We start from the raw sequence: 19,267 nt of genomic DNA, 5'->3' as shown, positions 1-19,267 counted from the left end.
CCAATTTCACTTTGTTTCACTGAAATCTGCTGCTGCTGCAGCCGAGACGGAACATGTGCAGGAGGCAGAGCCCGGCTGGATCTGTGTGCACGTGTGTGTGTGTGTGTGTGTGTGTGTGTGTGCACATGCATAGCAAAACCTTTGGTGGGAAGAAAGTGATCAGCGCACATCTGCTCTTAAGCCTCACACACACACACACGTTCAGGCTCAGTTCAGTCTCTTGGATCCAGTCAAGGGTAAATCAGGCTGTGTGGCCTCACAGTTGATAATGGTGTCTCCAGAGAGCTCAGCCCAGTGATCCTCATCACTCTCTTTATTGGGCCGGGCTGGCATCTTTTTCAGACTGCTGACTGCCCTGGCAGGTTGATGTCACGCCATGCCCTTCTCCAGCAGCCCCCCACCGGTGAAAACAGCACCTGTTGTTGAACCTGTCAGCAGGGGTTCCTCAACATGACAATATACACAATATACATACACAATATAATCCTACACATGAACATGCATGTCAAACACACACAAATGTGCTACACGTTAGAGTTACTTTTTATCTGACTGAAGTTCCAGCAAAGTCATGCTTACTTCCTCACACTCTGACCCGTCCTTCACACCTGACAGAACACATGTGTATGATAAGGTCCACTGGGCGGGGCATGTCAAGGAATCTGTGCTAATGCAGCTTTGCTAACATTAGCTCAACATTACTGTAAGTGCTAAGTGAATGTACAAATTATCCACATCAAAGTTTACTTTCATGTGAGTGTGAGGGAGAGAGAAAGAGAGCGAGAGAGAGGGAGAAGAGTGAGAGATAGAAAGAGAGTGAGAGAGAGATAAAGAAAGAATTGGGACATTGCTAATGTTGGGTAAAAGTCCAACTTAATGGGCTTAAAGCACAACACAATCTACAAAATGTCAGGGGACACACATGCATACACACACACAAGCACACACACAATCTGTGATATTGATGCTGATTGAAAGAAGGTGGCATTGTTTATCTTGTTTTATGTGAGGGTTGATTTGATGAGTTTATGGCTTTAGGATCTGTGCTGAGACTGTAAAACACATGCACACACACAGTCTGTGATAGCACAAAGCTGAATTTCGGTGGTCAGTCAGCATTGAACAAGGATCTCTGAAGACATCAGAGGTATGATCGTCTTTATTGGTTAGCTGGTGCCTTTGATCAATAATAATAGTTATAATAACTGGTGTGTGATGCCTGTTTGTTTGGGTCTGATTTGGAAGAGTGATTTTTTTCTTTTTCAAAGTCCTGTCAGACTGTTTACTTATAACCATATTGCCCTGTAAACATTCAAGTCAAGTAAAGTTTTGAGTCAATAATTTCATTGAGATTTTGATTTCTAAATACAAAGGAACTTCTCATAATCAGACATTCCTTTAATGCTGTAGACAACAAGACAACAACAACAACAACAATAACAATAATATTAGTACCAGGTCCTCCAAGCATGTTTAACAAGATTGCTGTGAACCTCTCAGCCTCTCTCGCTTTCTCACCCCCACCCCCGCCACACACACACACACACACGCACAAACACACACACTTTTATTCTAGAAGAGTCCAGCTTGAGAGAAGCTCCACTGGTATCTGCTTCTTCTTCAGGGCTTTGTTCACCTTTAGAATTTCCAGGTTTGAGCCAAATCTTGAGTGTGTGGTGGGTGTGTATGTGTGTGTGAGTGAGTGTGTGTGTGTCTGTATGTGTGTGTGTATGTGTGGGTGTGTGTGTGTGTGTGGGTTTGTCAGATGGGAAAACGGCGCTTCTCTGGGTTTGAGCTGACCCTGATTGTCCTGTTCCTCCTGATGTTGGGGGTGACCATCGCCCTCATAGTTTTGTTTTTGACACAAAGACCTGCGAGCAGTGGCGATAAAGATGAAGGTGGGTGAAGACACTCTCGCCTGCCACTGATCCCCCCACACACACACCACACACACACACACACACACACAAACTAAACTGACATTTGCAACAGATAATAAATTTGTTTTTAGTTTAGATGAGCAATAATAAGATAAAGGATCACAGCTAAATCTAACTCTGACCTCAAAAATGAACAATGAACTAACCGAGTTGGTCTGGCATGTCAGCAGGACCCACGTTCATGCCTAAGTGTCCTAGTCTGCCCTTAAATGAAAGAGTGGACTGTTTCCCCGATGCCGGAGCTTCAAAGGTTGGATTTGTGTTTGTACTGGGTGACGCAGTTCTGGGTTGCACTGTAATAAACACTGACACCATGATTGATCTTCTGATCCAACAGCAACAGTGTGAAAAAAGAGGGTGTTGCTGGAGCCCGCTAGATGAGAGAAACGTTCCGTGGTGCTTCTTTCCCACCAACCATGGCTACTTGGTGGAATCCATACAGCAGCAAAGTCCGTATGGTCAGTCTCAGCAAGCAGGCTTCTCATTTTCTACTTGAAATGTAGTTATTGGACATTTAGTTGCCCCAGTTTGTAATGAAAGAGAATCCTTCATCCCAGCCAACCTGAAAAAAGCTTTCATAATTTAAAGGATCTTCTTTTTGTTTGAAAATTCAAAATAATGTTTCAAATATTGTTTCATCCAGGTTGCTGTGTACTTGTAGCTCAGAGGCAAATGAGCTGTGTCAGCAGAATGATTATTTTGATTCTGCTGCTAAATCATTTACCGGTACTTCCATTGGTTCAGTCAAGACCTTCATGTGGAATGCTTAAGCTCTATTACTGCAGTTGGATAATGAGCATAAAAAATGTGGTATTGGCCCTGACTGGAACACAAATTATTTTAGATGAATCAGTAATCATTGTCTACAGGTTGATATCAACACTGTGAAGTTATTGTCCATCTCTCCGTTGCCTTGTGGAAGTGAGAAGTTCCTTAGACTTCCTCTGAAGCACCGACAGCAGTGTTTTAGTGTGCTAGAATAAGCAGTTGTCTGTTGTTGTGATCAATGAGCTGCTGTTTCCAGTTCAATTACTCTTCACCTCAGTGGGATCAACACAAAATCCCAACATTTCCACTCTGAACCAACTCACTAATCCATTAATGCAGGTTCAATTAAAAAAAAATGGTCAAGGAAGTCCGTTGACTTTCTTTATTGTTCTGAGGACAACAGATGAGTAATCCTACATTTCCTGGAAGGTTTGTGATTCTATAATTACTGCAGGGCTTAAAACTTGTTTCTTGTTTCTGCTGAAACCTTCAGAAATGAGAGCCACAATGAAGAGAATGGCCTCGCCATCATTATTCGGCGCCGATGTAGAAGAGCTGTTGTTTTACGCAGAAATGCAGTCTGAAAATCGTCTGCGTTTTAAGGTAGCACACATACATACACACACACACATACACACATTCACACACACACACACACACACACACACACACACACACACACACTCAACCATTGATTTTCCTGTATGCAGATCTATGACGGACAGAAGAAGAGATTTGAGGTTCCCCATGAGCACGTCAGCAGCCTCATCAGCAACAAGAGTAGACCTCTGAACAATGTGCTGGAGGTGAAAAATCAACCTTTTGGCCTCACAGTCCGCCGGACAGACAGCGAGAAAGTCTTGTGAGTCCAGTTTGATCAAATTTAGGGGGGATGTCCCCATGAATGTGATTAAAGTCCTGGATGTTCCACATGATTACAGCTTTTATCCGCAGTATTTTTCATTGCTTATTAGCACTAATTTGCAGAGAAAGTTCAAATCAAAAACTCACATGATTGCACTCAAGTTCCCCATGTTCGTCTCTGTCAAAAGTCACTACAGCACAGATCTAAGTTGATCAAATGATTTGATAATCTGGGAAACACGATTAGTCTTCCTACATCGATTTATTGCTTTTAGTGGGATTGACTGTTGCTCAATTTGAGCAGTAAAAAGTTGCCTTGAGATAAGACCAGGTGACATATTTAGCGGGGGGTACTGTCAGAAATATGAGGTCAGAGGGCAGTCAGGATGATCCAGCAACTGACACGTTGCATGCAAAGCTGCATGAAGGGAACGAAGACAACTAAAGGTCACTTGACACCAGTCTGGACTGGTTTCAGTGGTTGATTATGAGTCAGGTCTGTGGAAGTGTGAGAGAATACACCAGCCTGTACTCTCTTGGTTCCGGTAGCATGTGTGTGTGTGTGTGTGTGTGTGTGTGTGTGTGTGTAGCTTGCTCTTCTTTTTCCATTTCCATTCATCTCCCTCCACCCTGCCCTCCCCCTCACTTTGCAGGTTTGACACCACATTTGCTCCTCTGGTGTTTGCGGACCAGTATCTACAGTTGTCTGCTAAACTGCCATCCCATAATATTTATGGCCTGGGAGAGCACGTACATAGACAGTATCGCCATGATACTAACTGGAAGACCTGGCCTATCTTCACCAGGGATGGTTTCCCTAATGGGGTGAGCAGATCGGCTTCAGTGTGCTTGACAGTGAATTAGTGATTTTTGCATCTGTATATGGAATGTGTGTGTGCAGGTGTATGAGTGATTCTTATACTTTCCTTCTCTGAATGCCTATCTGTCCATCTCGCTGTGGCTTGTGTCCTGGCAGGGAACCCATAACCTCTACGGACATTTTCCCTTCTTTCTCTGCCTTGAAGATGAGAGTGGGAAGTCCTTTGGTGTCTTCCTCATGAACAGCAACGCCATGGGTACAGTTCATAAACGCTCAAATATGAGAACCATGTACTCAAAGGGGCTGAAGCCTGGTTCCTTCCTGTTGAGTGGAAGCAGGAAGGATGGGGAAGAAGCAGGAGAAGTCAAAAACACTCTTGAAATGTTCTACAAAGCTTTTCCCACACAACACACGTTTTAGACTTAAACTCAACAAAGGCACTGATCCAAACGGCAACTCTTCAGGGAGGCTCCTCACAAGTGTTTCCATTCATCTAAACACGTCACTAATAGGAGCATAAAATTATGGTGTGCTAGTTTGATTTAATTCTCACACAGGTTTTTGTGACTGTTTTTTCCAGAGGTGACTTTGCAGCCTGCTCCTGCTGTGACCTACAGGACCATCGGAGGCATTCTTGACTTCTATATTTTCTTCGGGGACACTCCCGAAAAGGTGGTTCAGGAGTTCCTTGAGGTAAGCTTCAGTGTTTTTGGTCGAGGACCTTTCAGTGGATTCATTCCTGGTATCACATTGGCTTTTGCTCGTCTGTACTGTACAGCTGATTGGCCGGCCAGTCATTCCTCCCTACTGGTCACTGGGTTTCCAGCTGTCTCGATGGAACTACGGTAGCCTGAAAGAGGTGAAGACCACGGTGGAGAGAAACCGCGCAGTGGAGCTTCCCTATGTAAGTTTCTGCCTATGGCCTGTCTCCTCTGTGTCCATCAGTTGTTTTCTTGTCCGTCCAGCTACACCTGCAGTGTGGATATATCGTTTCGTTTCGTTTTCTGCCGCTTATCCGGATCTGGGTCGCGGGGGCAGCAGCTTCAGGAGCGATGCCCAGACAGCCCTCTCCCCGGACACTTCCATCAGCCATGAGGCCGCCTCCCGGTGGGACATGTCTGGAACACCTCTAAAGGGAGGCGTCCGGAAGACATCCTAGCCAGATGCCCGAGCCATCCCAACTGACTCCTCTCGATGTGGAGGAGCAGCGGTTCTACTCCGAGCCCCTCCCGGATGTCCGAGCTTCTCACCTTATCTCTAAGGCTGAGCCCGGCCACCCTCTGGAGGAAACTCATTTCAGCCGCTTGTATCCGCGATCTTGTTCTTTCGGTCATCACCCAGCGTTGATGGCCATAGGTGAGGACTGGGACCCAGATCGACCGGTAAATCGAGAGCTTTGCCTTCTGGCTCAGCTCCTTCTTCACCACAACAGATCGGTTAAGCGCCCGCATCACTGCTGACGCCGCTCCAATCCACCTGCAGAGGCGTGTCAACCAGGACAGCCCTACAACATCAAGAGCCTTAAGATACCCCGGGCGGATCTCATCCGCTCCCGGAGCTCCGCCGCCAGGCAGCTGATTCACTACTTCGGCAACTTCCGCTCCGGAAATTGGATGGTCCACCTTCTGGTCATCCGACTCTGTTCCACCTTGAGGATATGTGTTGGTAGGATAGAGGAGCTCCTGGAAGTATTCCTTCCACCACCGGATAATTGCACCAGGAGACGTCAGCAGCTCCCCATGCACACCTAACATGCCCCTAAGGCGCCGGACAGTTTGCCAGAATCTTCTTGGAGCAGACCGAAAGTCTTCCTCCATAGTCTCACAGAACTCCTCCCATGCCCGAGTTTTTGCCTCCGCGACTGTCACAGCCACAACCCACTTAGCCAACCTGTACCGGTCAGCTGCTTCTGGAGACCCACAGACCAGTCATGACCTGTAGGCCTCTTTCTTCAGCTTGATGGCTCCCCTCACCTCTGGTGTCCACCATCTGGTACGGGGATTACCACCACGACCAGCACCAGCGGCCTTGCAGCCACAGCTCGCGACAGCCACCTCGACAATGGCGGAGCGGAACATGGCCCATTCAGACTCAACGTCCCCCACCGCCCTCGGAACATGATCAAAGCTCTGTTGGAGTTGGGAGTTGAAGACCAGCCTGACGGGTTCCTCCACCAAGCTTTCCCAACAGACCCTCACTAAGCGTTTTGGCCTGCCAGGTCCGCGTGGTCTTGAACCATTCTTTGTCTGACCCTTCACCTAGGACCAATCTGCCTTGGGAGACCCTACCATTGGCAAACTGCCCCGGACAGCATAGCTCCCAGGCTCATTAGGGTACGCAAACTCCTTCACCACGATAAGGTGATGGTTCACGGAGGAGAAATTGCTGCACATTGCTGTATTTATTGTGTTAACATCTCCTTGGTGTGGCTGTGAGGTGCAAGATTCAGGTCTGATATTGTGACAAAAGCAAACACCTGGAATCTCTTCGCTAGCAGCAGCTTGAACTCTGTCAGTCGACTCTCTGGGAAAACAAACCTCGTCAGGCACGCTCGGCTCTCTGGGTTGCAGGGTTTTCCGTCCTTCAATTGTCCTCCAAATAGAACAAGCATGCTTTTCAAAATCATGTCGAACCAGTGGTCAAGCAGCTGTACGTGTGTTGCGTAGAGTTAGAATCAATATTTCGCCTGTGTTGAATCTGAAGAGGGCATTTGCTACTGCCTGCTTCCCAAAGAAAAGAACTCCTCTGTGTGAGAGGACAGATGTGTGGTGGAAGCAGGCATTGAATGGACAGTCTGAGGGATGGCATTGACCTTTACCTTCGTCAACTAATCCAGCTTTCTGTTAAATACTAGCATGTCTGTTGGGCTCTGCAGGTTCAATCCAGAGACAACTGTTTTTCAAGCATCTCTGAATGCTAGTGCTAATCACAGATCAATTTACTGTTGCTCCCTCGCTATCTCATTTATCCTGATCTGAATTTTAAATGTACTCTGAGAAGGTTTCCTTTTCAAAGGACTTGATAAATATCACATTTGGTTGACATTTCCTCAGGGAACAGCTTCACTTCTTATCGTCATCTAAACCTGTAACAGTAAGCGTTTCAACAGTGTTCTTTCCTTATTACCAAGCTCAGCTCATGTTGCTAACATTGACATGTCCCCTGCTATAAGAGCACTCAGTGACAAACATGGACATACTTCCAGTTCATTACAGGATCTAACAGAAACAACTTTTTAACCTTCCTCTGTGTTTTACTCTGATAATCTCTTCAGTCACATACATTAGCTTGCAGCTGCTTCCACTACAGTAATCCGAGACATATTTTATAACCACTAGCTAGACCACAGAAGACATTAGCACGTCCTCCCTCATGTGTCTGGAACTGATTACCATCAGAGCGGGGATCTGGCAGAGCCCTCCAGGCCATCTGCTCTGTCGATGGAGAGTCGATTTTGGCAGCATCCATCCACACTGAAAGTTAGCGTAAAATCACTCTCTTAGCTTTCATCTCTGACCATCCCACATTGGTATCTATGTCAAGTCTTGAACAAGTCAAGGGGTTCAAGACAAAAGATGGTAGCAGCTACTGTCTTTGTCTAAGGGTTACACTGACATGAGAACTTATGGTGTTAGACAGAAATGAACTTGATTACTGAGCTTTAATCCAGCTGCTGGATGTGCAAATCAGCATGCAGCAGTCTTCATCTGGTTTCATGTGAATGCAGCAAACAGTTGCTGATTTAAGGCAGGACAGACTTGAAAGTCTATTTTTTCTTCTTCTGCAGGACGTTCAGTACACCGACATCGATTACATGGAGGATAAGAAAGATTTCACTTACGATAGAGTGAAGTTTGATGGCCTGCCTGAGTTTGCAGACTACCTTCATGTAAAGGGTCAGAAATACATCCTCATCCTGGTAAGAGCCCAAATCCTCTTTTATTTCAACTTTGAAATCAATTGACAAGTGTAGTATCAGTTATCATTCAGAGTAAAATTGTTCTCTCTTTCATCTTCTCCTTTTTTTCCTCTTCTCATGATTAATAATAATAACAATGGTAGGATCCTGCAATTGCAACAAGTAGGAGGGTGGGGAATACCTCCTATGACTCTTTCGACCGGGGGACTGAGAAGAACGCCTGGGTGTTCGAGTCTGATGGGAAGACGCCATTGTTGGGAGAGGTAGGACATCCTCTTTTTTTTTCTGTTTGTCCCACAGCTGCTCCAATCATCAGATGATTGGAGAAGTGTTTAAATAATGGTGAGATGAGATGAAAAAATCTGGTTTTGTTCTGTTTCTTAATTAGGGATAGGCCTTGTATGGAAAAGGGGAAAAGGCATAACAAACTTTCTGTATTGGAACAGATGTGCAAATGGGAGGACACAATTGACTATTCTACTGAACTGGTTTGATCCATTTCAGTGTCAAAGAGTTTTATCTAAAAAGAATCCACATTAGAGGTGCATGTGTGTGTGTGTGTGTGTGTGTGTGTGTGTGTGTGTGTGTGTTGAACTAAAATACTTTTTCTACTATCAAAATGAGTACATTTGGGCTGGTCTTCACAACTTTATGACACGGGTGTGGTGGGATCCACTCGCAACACAGCAGTTCCTGGGCAGTTTTAATGAACAGCTTTAATACTTGTGGGTAACAGCACAGAAGGAATCACAAACCTCAGTGGCATGCAAAAAACACCATGAGACCACAGGAGGGTTCTATGGTGTGTGGTTCCCGTGTTCTCTGAATGAAGACTTCAAGAAGAAAAATGCCAATTTCAAAATGTATTTAGAAAATAGAACCAATTCAAAATTTACAAAAAGGCCCTCCGCAAGGCTAGAACAGGTTATTTTTCTTCTTTAATTGAGGAAAATAAGAACAACCCCAGGTTTCTTTTCAGCACTGTGGCCAAATTAACCAAGAGTCACAGTGTTTTAGATCCACATATCCCCTCTTCCCTTAGTGGTGAAGACTTCATGAGCTTCTTCACTGATAAAGTTCTAGCTATCAGAGAAAAAGCTAACCAGGCCATCCCAACAACTGGACCATCACCAGATGTGCTGACTGTGGGAACATACAGGTTCTCCAATGAGCCCTTAAACTCCTTCAGCCCTATATATTTTTCTGAGTCGTCATCGCTAATTCAGAAATCCAACACCACCATGTGTCTTTTAGATCCCATCCCAACACACCTGTTGAAGGATGTTTTACCATTGATAGGCAGTTCTATCCTGGACCAGATCAATGGTTCTTTAGTGACAGGTTATGTACTCCGGTCCTACAAGGTGGCAGTGATTAAGCCGTTGCTTAAAAAAACATCACTGGATCCCGATGTGTTAGCAAACTATAGGCCGATATCCAACCTTCCTTTTATCTCTAAAGTTCTTGAGAAGGTGGTGGTGACTCAGTCACTACAGCACCTGCAGAAAAACAGCCTGTTTGAGATGTTTCAGTCAGGCTTTAGAGCTCTTCACAGCACAGAAACAGCACTTCTTAAAGTTACTAATGATCTTCTTATAGCTTCAGATCATGGACTGGTCTCTATGCTGGTTCTGCTGGACCTCAGTGCTGCTTCTGATACAGTTGATCACAGCATCCTGTTACAGAGACTGGAACATGTGATTGGCATTAAAGGGACAGCACTAGACTGGTTTAGATCATATTTATCTGATAGATACCAGTTTGCTCATGTCCATGGTGTTCCCTCCTCATACAGTAGGGTTAGCCACGGAGTTCCTCAAGGTTCTGTACTTGGACCAATCCTCTTCACATTGTACATGCTTCCCTTAGGGAACATTATTCGGCAGCATGGGATACATTTTCATTGTTATGCTGATGACACTCACCTTTATTTATCCATGAAACCAGAGGAGACAGAGAAGTTAGTGAAGCTTCAGACCTGTCTTAAAGACATGAAGTCCTGGATGTCTTCAAATTTCCTCCTTAACTCAGGAAAAACTGAGGTCATGGTGTTTGGTCCTGAACTTCTCAGGGATAGATTAGATCACATGATCACTCTAGATGGTATCTCATTAACATCTAGTCTCTCTGTGAGGAATCTAGGAGTAACTTTTGACCAAAATCTCTCCTTCAACTCACACATTAAATTAGTCTCTAGAAGTGCCTTTTTTCTCTTGAGAAACATCACAAAGATCAGGAAGCTACTGACGCGGCATGATGCTGAAAAGTTAGTCCATGCATTTGTTACTTCCAGGCTGGACTATTGTAATTCTTTATTATCAGGGTGTCCAAACAACTCTTTAAGAAGCCTCCAGCTGATCCAAAATGCTGCAGTCAGAGTTCTGACAGGTATTGATAAAAGAGATCACATAATTCCTGTAATGGCGTCTCTTCATTGGCTGCCCTTTAAATTTAGAATAATTTTTAAAACCCTTCTTCTGACCTACAAGGTCCTCAGAGGCCTAGCTCCATCCTACCTGGAGGAGCTAGAGACACCTTACCAGCCCAATAGACCGCTCCGCTCTCAGAATGCTGGTCTACTTGTGGTCCCCAGAGTTTCTAGTGGTAGAATGCGGGGCCAAGCTTAAATGAAGCTACCAGGTCCCCCTGCTATGGAACCAGCTCCGTGTCCAGGTACGGGAGGCTGATTCCATCGCTACTTTTAAGATTAGGCTTAAAACCTACCTCTTTGAAAAAGCTTATTGTTACTAATTCTCTAGTTCCAGTTACTATTATAGACAGACAAATGATCATACTTAGGGGGTCGTCTAATCATTAGGTTAACATCTTAGCTATGCTGTTATAGACCAAGGCTGCCGGGGTCTGGAAAGATGATCACCTGACAGGCCTAAAAGACGCTATATAAATAAAGATTGATTTGATTTGAAAATACAAATATTACAGAGCTCCGGGCCACTTCAAAACCCTACAATAACAAAGTCAATTGTCAGGGCATGAAGTCTGACAACCTAACTATCCCTTGAGCCAGTCTTTTATAGGCAAATTATTGATGCTAATTATTGATGCTATTGATGCTAATCCAGTCCGATGTTGTCTTCTGATTGGATGAGCTTTCCCAAATATACAGGTCAAAGTTCACATTCTTCTTGTTGACGAACTTATCAACACCACTAAACTATGCTGTCCTGTTTTACAATGGATGTTTAACACTTTCAGCCTGACTGTCTCCCCTGATTACAATTATCTAAACAATAGTCATGTCAAGGAAGGGTCAACTGACTACTTATCTTTATTACACTTGCTTGGAAGGGTCAACTGACTGCTCATCGTTTTTACATTTGCTGATGATTATATTATCCCTAACTTTTAAACTAATTGTAGCAGAAAACAGAAACATATACAAAAAAGGAGACATAATTGTCTTCAGGAGCAACAGGTGAAAATGATGAAGGCTGATCGATGGGTGTGGAGGAGGGGCGTTGCAGAGTGAGTAGAATTTTCCACCTCAGCACAAGAGCAGAAAAGCAGGCAGTGACACTTGAGAGGTGTTGGAGGATTAAGCCCTTGTTTTAAGGTTGAAGTTAAAATTGGGTTAAGGTTCAGGTCAGGAGGTGGGGAATTAAAGTACAAATACAAGTAGTAGATTATGTGTGTGTGTGTGTTGTTTTTTGTTATTTGCTTGTTGTATGTGATTGTTATTGTTGTATATAGATTTGTGTGTGTGGGAGATGACGAGCAGGGGAGCATACAGAAATCAGATACATTATGTAACCTCAGACCAACCTAAGCATCGATGTGTTTCCTGCTTTTTCTCTGCGTGGTAGCACAACTTAACTACTGCACAGTCGTGGTTGGATGTATGATTGTGTGGGACAGAAAGCACTGAAATGTGTGCATGTACACAATGAAAACATGCACACACTCACTCTCCCTCACACACACCCTCACAGTTTTAACTTTTAAAATAAAATCAAGTCAATTAAGATCAAACATAGATTTACTTCCAATTTTCAAAATATTCAGTCCAATGTCCTGTAACCATGGAGACAGATATACGTCAGTTTTGCTTCACTCTAACCTCAATACACAAATGTATTCATGACCTTCAAAAAAAATTCTGGGAAACACACAATCACACACAACCACGCATATACACATGCACACGGCATTTTGCTCTGTGTGTGCACACTGTCATTGTACATGTGTACATTTCCAATAATGTGTATGTTGTTGCGTTTGCAAAGTAAAGGCAATACAACTTAGATTACCATTGACACACAATCGTGTGTGCCTTTTATTGAAGCCACAACAAGTAGTAGAAAAAATCAAATCAGAGCGGGAAAAACCACACCCCCGCCCCTCAACTCCTACGGTCCGTTAAAGGGGCCGTGCCAAATTACCCAACTTAGTTGTCGGCAAATAGCGCGAGCGAATGAGGAACTCATACATAGCAAAATGCTCAACAGGACTATGGCAATGGAACAGATATGAACAATGATGGTGAATTATGATATACAAGTGACCGCTACACATGCCCCCCCAGAATTCACCATCGAAAAGTCAACGAGTCGGGGCTCGAACGGGCCGGCCAGACCGTGTGCGTCGAAGCGGTATTGGTGGTGCTAGAGGAGCAGGGGAAACAGGACGCGCAGGGTGGTCAGTGGCACTGACAGAGCTTTCAGGGATCTGTGTTCCTCTCAGAGGACTGGGCCGAGCGGGGGGGCGTCCACGCCGCGGGGGCACGGCCGTGGCAACTGGCTGACCAAGGTCCAAGTGAGCTGCCTTGAGGCGGTCTATCGTAACGCGTTCAGGTCGGCCTCCCACGTCGAGCAGAAAATGCTTGTCCCCGCTCTCCAAAACACGAAAAGGCCCATCATAAGGTGGCTGCAGCGGGCCTCGATGAGCATCATGGCGGATAAAAACATAGTCTGCCCTCTCCAAGGATGGTGGGACATGGGATGGTGGCAAACCATGCTGGGAAATAGGGATGGGTGCAAAAACCTTGGCAGCATCAAGGAGTGTTGCACGCTGTGCGCTCGCAGACCAAGGCGCTGTAGTGTTGGGGACAAACTCACCTGGCACCCGCAGTGGCTCTCCATACACCATCTCCGCCGAGGAACACTGCAGGTCATCTTTGGGGGCGGTGCGCAGCCCCAACAAGACCCAAGGAAGTCTGTCCACCCAGCTACTGTCCTTCAGAGACGCCCGAAGAGCAGCCTTCATGGAGCGGTGAAACCGCTCACACATGCCGTTGGCCTGTGGGTGGTATGCCGTTGTGTGATGCAGTTTCACCCCTAGGCTCTCCCCTACAGAAGTCCAGAGCTCAGAGGTGAATTGCGAGCCACGGTCAGATGAGATGTCAGCAGGGGGACCGAAACGGGCAACCCAAGTCCCAATAAACGCACGTGCCACCTCAGCCGAGGTGTCCGACTGCAGGGGCACCGCCTCCGGCCAGCGGGTGGTCCTGTCCACCATTGTGAGGAGATAAGTGCAGCCGCGGGAAGGGGGAAAAGGCCCAACCAGGTCCACATGGACATGGTCAAAACGTCGCTCTGGCACCGGAAATGGGGCCAGCGGGGCCCTAGCATGGCACTGTACCTTTGAGCGCTGGCATGCGACGCACATGGCAGCCCAATCCCTGACGTCCTTTCTGAGCCCATGCCAAACAAATTTAGCAGCTACAAGATGTTGAGAAGCCTTCCTCCCCGGATGGGAGAGGTTGTGGACTGAATCAAACACACGCCGCCTCCAAACCACGGGCACAACAGGGCGTAGCTGACCGGTACTGACATCACAGAGAAGCGTGACACCAGTGCTCCCAAAAGGAACCTCGCGCAGCTGTAGCCCTGTGGCTGCAGACTTTAGAGCTTGGACATCACTGTCTGTGGTTTGGTCCACTGCCATCTGTCCGTAGTCAAGTCCCACGTGGACAGCGCCCGTGACGGCCCGGGAGAGGCAGTCCGCAACGACATTGGTCTTACCAGCCAGGTGTTTAATGTCCGTGGTGAACTCGGAGATGTAGGAAAGGTGCCTCTGCTGCCGAGCCGACCATGGTTCTGCCGTCTTTGCCATGGCGAAGGTGAGGGGCTTGTGATCCACAAAGGCAGTGAAAGACCTGCCCTCAAGCAGAGGACGGAAATGGCGAATGGCCAGGTAGAGGCCAAGGAGCTCACGGTCAAACGTGCTGTACTTCCGCTCATTGGGTCGTAGCTGCCTACTAAAAAAGGCCAGGGGTTGCCAAGCACCTTCTACCCATTGTTCATGCACCGCACCCACTGCGTAATCCGAGGCATCCGTGGTGATTGAGATTGGCGCGTCAGGCAATGGGTGTGCCAACAGTGTAGCATTGGCCAGAGCAACCTTAACATTCTCGAATGCGCGCTGTCGCACGTCGGACCAGTCAACCATGTGCTTGGGAACCGCCCCTTTCAAACAGTCATACAGTGGCCGCATGAGGTCCGCTGCCCGGGGGAGGAAACGGTGGTAAAAATTCACCATACCCAGGAACTCCTGGAGCGCCTTGACCGTGACTGGACGAGGAAAGCTCGCGATGGCCTCCACCTTTTCCGACAGGGGAACTGCTCCGTACCGTGTCACGTGATGGCCCAGGAAGTCGATGGTAGACAGTCCAAACTGGCACTTCGCCGGGTTTATGATGAGCCCATGCTGGCTGAGGCGCTGGAAAAGAGCCCTGAGGTGTGCCACGTGCTCAGCCTGAGACGTGCTTGCGACGAGGATGTCATCCAAGTACACAAATAGGAATGGCAGGTCGCGTAGGACGGAGTCCATCAGGCGCTGAAAAGTCTGTGCTGCGCTTTTAAGACCAAAAGGCATCCATAAAAACTCAAACAGGCCGAACGGGGTGATTACCGCCGTCTTGGGGACATCGGCAGGGTGGACTGGTACCTGGTGGTAGCCGCGGACAAGGTCCACCTTCGAAAAGACCGTTTTCCCAGCCAGATGCGCGGAAAAATCTTGTATGTGGGGGACAGGGTAACGGTCCAGGGTGGTGGCATCGTTGAGCCTGCGGTAATCGCCACATGGCCGCCAACCCCCACCCGGCTTCTCCACCATGTGCAGAGGTGATGCCCAAGGGCTCTTGGAGCGGCGAATGATGCCCAGGCGTTCCATTGTCTCGAACTCCGCTCGAGCAAAGGAGAGCTTGGCCGGGTCCAGACGCCTGGCCCGAGCGTGCACAGGGGCGCCTGTGGTGGCGATGTGGTGTTCCACACCATGCTTGGCCGTGGCAGATGAAAATGTGGGCTGAGTCAGAGCAGGAAACTCGGTGAGGAGGCGAAGGAAAATGTCTGCAGTGGGGAGCATGCTGGAAAGCCTGACTGAGTCTGTAACACCAAGAGTGCATTCATACGAACAGAAAGTGACTGCATCCACAAGGCGTCTATTTTTGACATCGACCAGAAGTCCAAAAGCGCAGAGGAAGTCTGCACCAATCAGTGGCACAGTCACCTTGGCAGTCACAAAGTTCCATCCAAAACGCTGTCCACCAAAACACAACTCCACATACCTCACCCCATACGTGCGGATGGGGCTGCCGTTCGCTGCTTCCATAGGGGGCCCATGGGACTCTGACAGCATGTCCAACTTCGACGCTGGCAGGACACTCCTCTGAGCACCTGTGTCACAGAGGAACCGTCGTCCGGAGAGAGTGTCCTGGATGAACAGCAGCCTGCCAGTTCGGCCGACGCTCATGGCTACTGCTGAGCGCCGGCCCTGGCGTTTCCCTGCGGAGGTGGGCCGGTGAAACTGCATGGAGGGCGGCACCGCCTGGCTTTGACCCCAAACCGTGCATGGAAAAAGCACAGCCCAGAAACCTGTTGATGCCGAGGAGCCGCTGCGGCAGCTGTGAAAGCGGGAGCGTCAACCACAGGACCGTCTGCGCCAGCCGGGAGGAACGCAGCCACATAGGTCGGTTGGGAGGCAAGGAAGAATTTATCCGCCTCAGCAGCAAGCGCACGGCAGTCCGAGATTGCTGTGTTGGCCAAAGCAGCCCGCACTTGGGGAGGCAGCAGTCGCAGGAAAAGCTGGATGAAGAGGAAATCGGGCTTGTGTTCACCCAAAAGATCTAACATTTTGTCCATCAGTTCGGAAGGCTTGGAATCACCCAGCCCCTGCAAAGAGAAAAGGCGGCTAGCCCTCTCTGCGTCGGAAAGTTCGAACGTTCGTAAGAGGTGAGCCTTCAAAATGCCATACTTGTTCTCCGGCGGTGGCTGTTTAAGAAGGCCTACCACCGTAGCACTCCCAAGTGCAGAAACCACATAATAATATTTGGTCTCATCTGCGGTGATTTCTCGCAGCGCGAACTATGCCTCCGCTTGAGCAAACCACGCAGTCGCCGAAGTCTCCCAAAACTCCGGCAGCTTCAATGAAACTGCATTCGTCGCCATGGTCGAAAATAAAAGTCACTGAATGATACGTCCAGCGAGAGTCGGGGTCACCAGTGTTGCGTTTGCAAAGTAAAGGCAATACAACTTAGATTACCATTGACACACAATCGTGTGTGCCTTTTATTGAAGCCACAACAAGTAGTAGAAAAAATCAAATCAGAGCGGGAAAAACCACACCCCCGCCCCTCAACTCCTACGGTCCGTTAAAGGGGCCGTGCCAAATTACCCGACTTAGTTGTCGGCAAATAGCGCGAGCGAATGAGGAACTCATACATAGCAAAATGCTCAACAGGACTATGGCAATGGAACAGATATGAACAATGATGGTGAATTATGATATACAAGTGACCGCTACACAGTCTTCATTTTGTGTGGTATGAGATGACTGTGAGATTACAGAGGGAGAAGAGAGAGGTGACTGTCAGCATCATGGCAGAGAAGAAGGCACATGTGTGAGACAGACACAGCCTGTCTTTCTGAGCAGTAGCGTCACAGCGATCAAACATGCCAGAAGCCAAATTGAACAAGTGATATGCTGAAGGTCGTTTGGAAGGAGGAGTGGAGACAGCAGGGAGGCAGACAGGCAATGATGAGTCAAATAGACAGACAAAAGAGCAGCAAAACACATGGAAAGTGAGAAAGAATAATGGCAGAAACAGCTGGAAACCTTCAGATATAAATATCCAGGAACATAGGAAATAAATCTGATGTGGTTCCTCTGACCTCCTGACAAAACATCTGCCTATAAATCTGTGAGTGAATGTGTGTGTGTGTGTGTGTAGATGTCAAATCTCAAGGTCTTTTTCCTGTCTCACTCCCGTGTCTCATTAACTTTACAACACAGTTTATAACAGACACAGATCATCAATCACACACATGCATGCGCACCCACATACACGTGCACCCACGTACACACTTTTTTATACCTCTGTCGAATTTCTGGTTCTTTTGGGTTTTTTTCTCTCTCTCTCTTACTGCTTTAATCTTATCATCACTTGTGTTTACTCACTATCTTGTAATCTGGTTAACATCATCTTCATCACATGTCACATTTTCTTTGTTGTCACTTGTATTATTAAAGGAAACACTGGCACTTGCTTTACTGGAAGTACTGTTTGCAAGTCTGCTTTATTCTGCATCATCATTTCTATTCTCATCACCATGGTGATGGACTACAGTGTGATATCAGTCGCCGCGGTGATGGGCTACAGTGTGCAGACAGTCGCCATAGTGATGGGCTCTAGTTTGTTTCATCTATGTGTATTAATAGAAGGGACCTGTGTTAGAGTCAGAGGGTCTGTGGAAGCAGCAGCTCAGCGACCATGATGCCACACTGCTTCATGTCTGATCACCTGTTGCTTACAGGTGTGGCCAGGTGAGACGGTCTTTCCGGACTACACCAGTGAAAGCTGCATCGAGTGGTGGGTGGATGAATACGAGCGCTTCTCCAGAGAGATCAAACACGATGCCCTCTGGATTGTGAGTGTCCAAGACAGTAACCTCCTGATGTATTTACATGTCTCTGATAGCTCAGGTTCAATTTTGAGTGAATGACCTTTGACCCATATCCCCCATAACCCATTTTATTTTGCACCTGCAGGACATGAACGAGGTGTCTAATTTCAAGAAAGGATCTGTGAAAGGATGTGTTGATAACAAACTCAACTACCCTCCATATACTCCAAGTAAAACACTTCTCTATATTTATCAATCAAAATTATCTCCGGTCGTTTTACAGACTTCCAGGGCCTGATAACCAACAAGCATCAGTGGCAGGAAAGGCTCCCCTTTAACAGGAAGAAACCTTGAACAGGGCCAGGCTCATATTGGGGGGGCTCCTGCTGATGGCTGGTTTGGAAAGGGCACCTTATTGCAGAGGATTCAGGTTTGGTCTCAAAATGTGCTACGTAGTTTGAAAACACATGTGAAGAAGTTGTTGAGGACAGAGTTGGTGCCTACTGAGAAATTCTGGAATTATTCAGGACATTTTCAGAGAAAGAGGGTTCCCCCTGATTCTTTCTGATTCTGATCCTCCTGTTCTTTCTTTCCTGGCTCCTGTTGAAAATGTCTCTATCCTCCTTCATGCTCCCATTATTCTCAGTCTATCTGCTCTCTCTCCAGAGATTCTGGACAAGGTGATGTACAGCAAGACCTTGTGTATGGACGCCCAGCAGGCGTGGGGGAGCCATTACGACGTCCACAGTCTCTATGGGTATTCTATGGTGCTGGCCTCTGAGAGGTGAGATTCTGGAGCACAAACATTTGGTTTTAAATTTGACATGCTGCTCATCCCAGTGGCTCTGACAACCGTGATAATTCCATGAAAGATGGATCAAAGGTGCTGCCCCACTGCATTGGTTCTTGCCAGCTTGTGCAGGCAAGAATTGTCTCTTGTTCTTCTGCTCTCTGTCTGCGCTAAAGAAATTTCAGATGACAACAGAGAAGAACAGCTTTGGAAGAAGATGGGGTCATGTCAGGGGAACGGCACATGCAAAAGTCTGACTATCTAAACTTCCTTAACTAGATTTAACAACAGACTGAATGATATCTG

At 47.0% G+C, this 19,267-nt stretch overlaps 1 protein-coding gene across 3 annotated transcripts in view; it reads left to right on the top strand.

Annotated features, from left to right (window-relative positions):
- Positions 1 to 944: 944 nt before the first annotated feature.
- Positions 945 to 19,267, top strand: part of si (sucrase-isomaltase) — a 45,220-nt gene continuing 26,897 nt past the window's right edge. Inside the window, exons 1-15 of one of the 3 annotated variants that reach the window (XM_029843854.1) lie at positions 945 to 1,147; positions 1,766 to 1,898; positions 2,108 to 2,190; positions 2,278 to 2,398; positions 3,202 to 3,311; positions 3,419 to 3,570; positions 4,226 to 4,397; positions 4,549 to 4,648; positions 4,973 to 5,085; positions 5,171 to 5,296; positions 8,180 to 8,311; positions 8,455 to 8,574; positions 18,082 to 18,195; positions 18,317 to 18,401; positions 18,838 to 18,955. In XM_029843854.1, the coding sequence (XP_029699714.1) occupies positions 1,766 to 1,898; positions 2,108 to 2,190; positions 2,278 to 2,398; positions 3,202 to 3,311; positions 3,419 to 3,570; positions 4,226 to 4,397; positions 4,549 to 4,648; positions 4,973 to 5,085; positions 5,171 to 5,296; positions 8,180 to 8,311; positions 8,455 to 8,574; positions 18,082 to 18,195; positions 18,317 to 18,401; positions 18,838 to 18,955 (1,679 nt within the window). In that variant the 5' untranslated portion in view covers positions 945 to 1,147. Of the gene's footprint in view, positions 1,148 to 1,265; positions 1,606 to 1,765; positions 1,899 to 2,107; positions 2,191 to 2,277; positions 2,399 to 3,201; positions 3,312 to 3,418; positions 3,571 to 4,225; positions 4,398 to 4,548; positions 4,649 to 4,972; positions 5,086 to 5,170; positions 5,297 to 8,179; positions 8,312 to 8,454; positions 8,575 to 18,081; positions 18,196 to 18,316; positions 18,402 to 18,837; positions 18,956 to 19,267 lie in introns of those variants that run through there. The other 2 variants (XM_011619599.2, XM_029843855.1) reach the window with 2 other exon arrangements.

Source organism: Takifugu rubripes, chromosome 11 (assembly GCF_901000725.2).
Source record: "Takifugu rubripes chromosome 11, fTakRub1.2, whole genome shotgun sequence".
NCBI lineage: Eukaryota > Metazoa > Chordata > Actinopteri > Tetraodontiformes > Tetraodontidae > Takifugu > Takifugu rubripes.
This window is presented reverse-complemented; position numbering and strand designations above follow the sequence as displayed.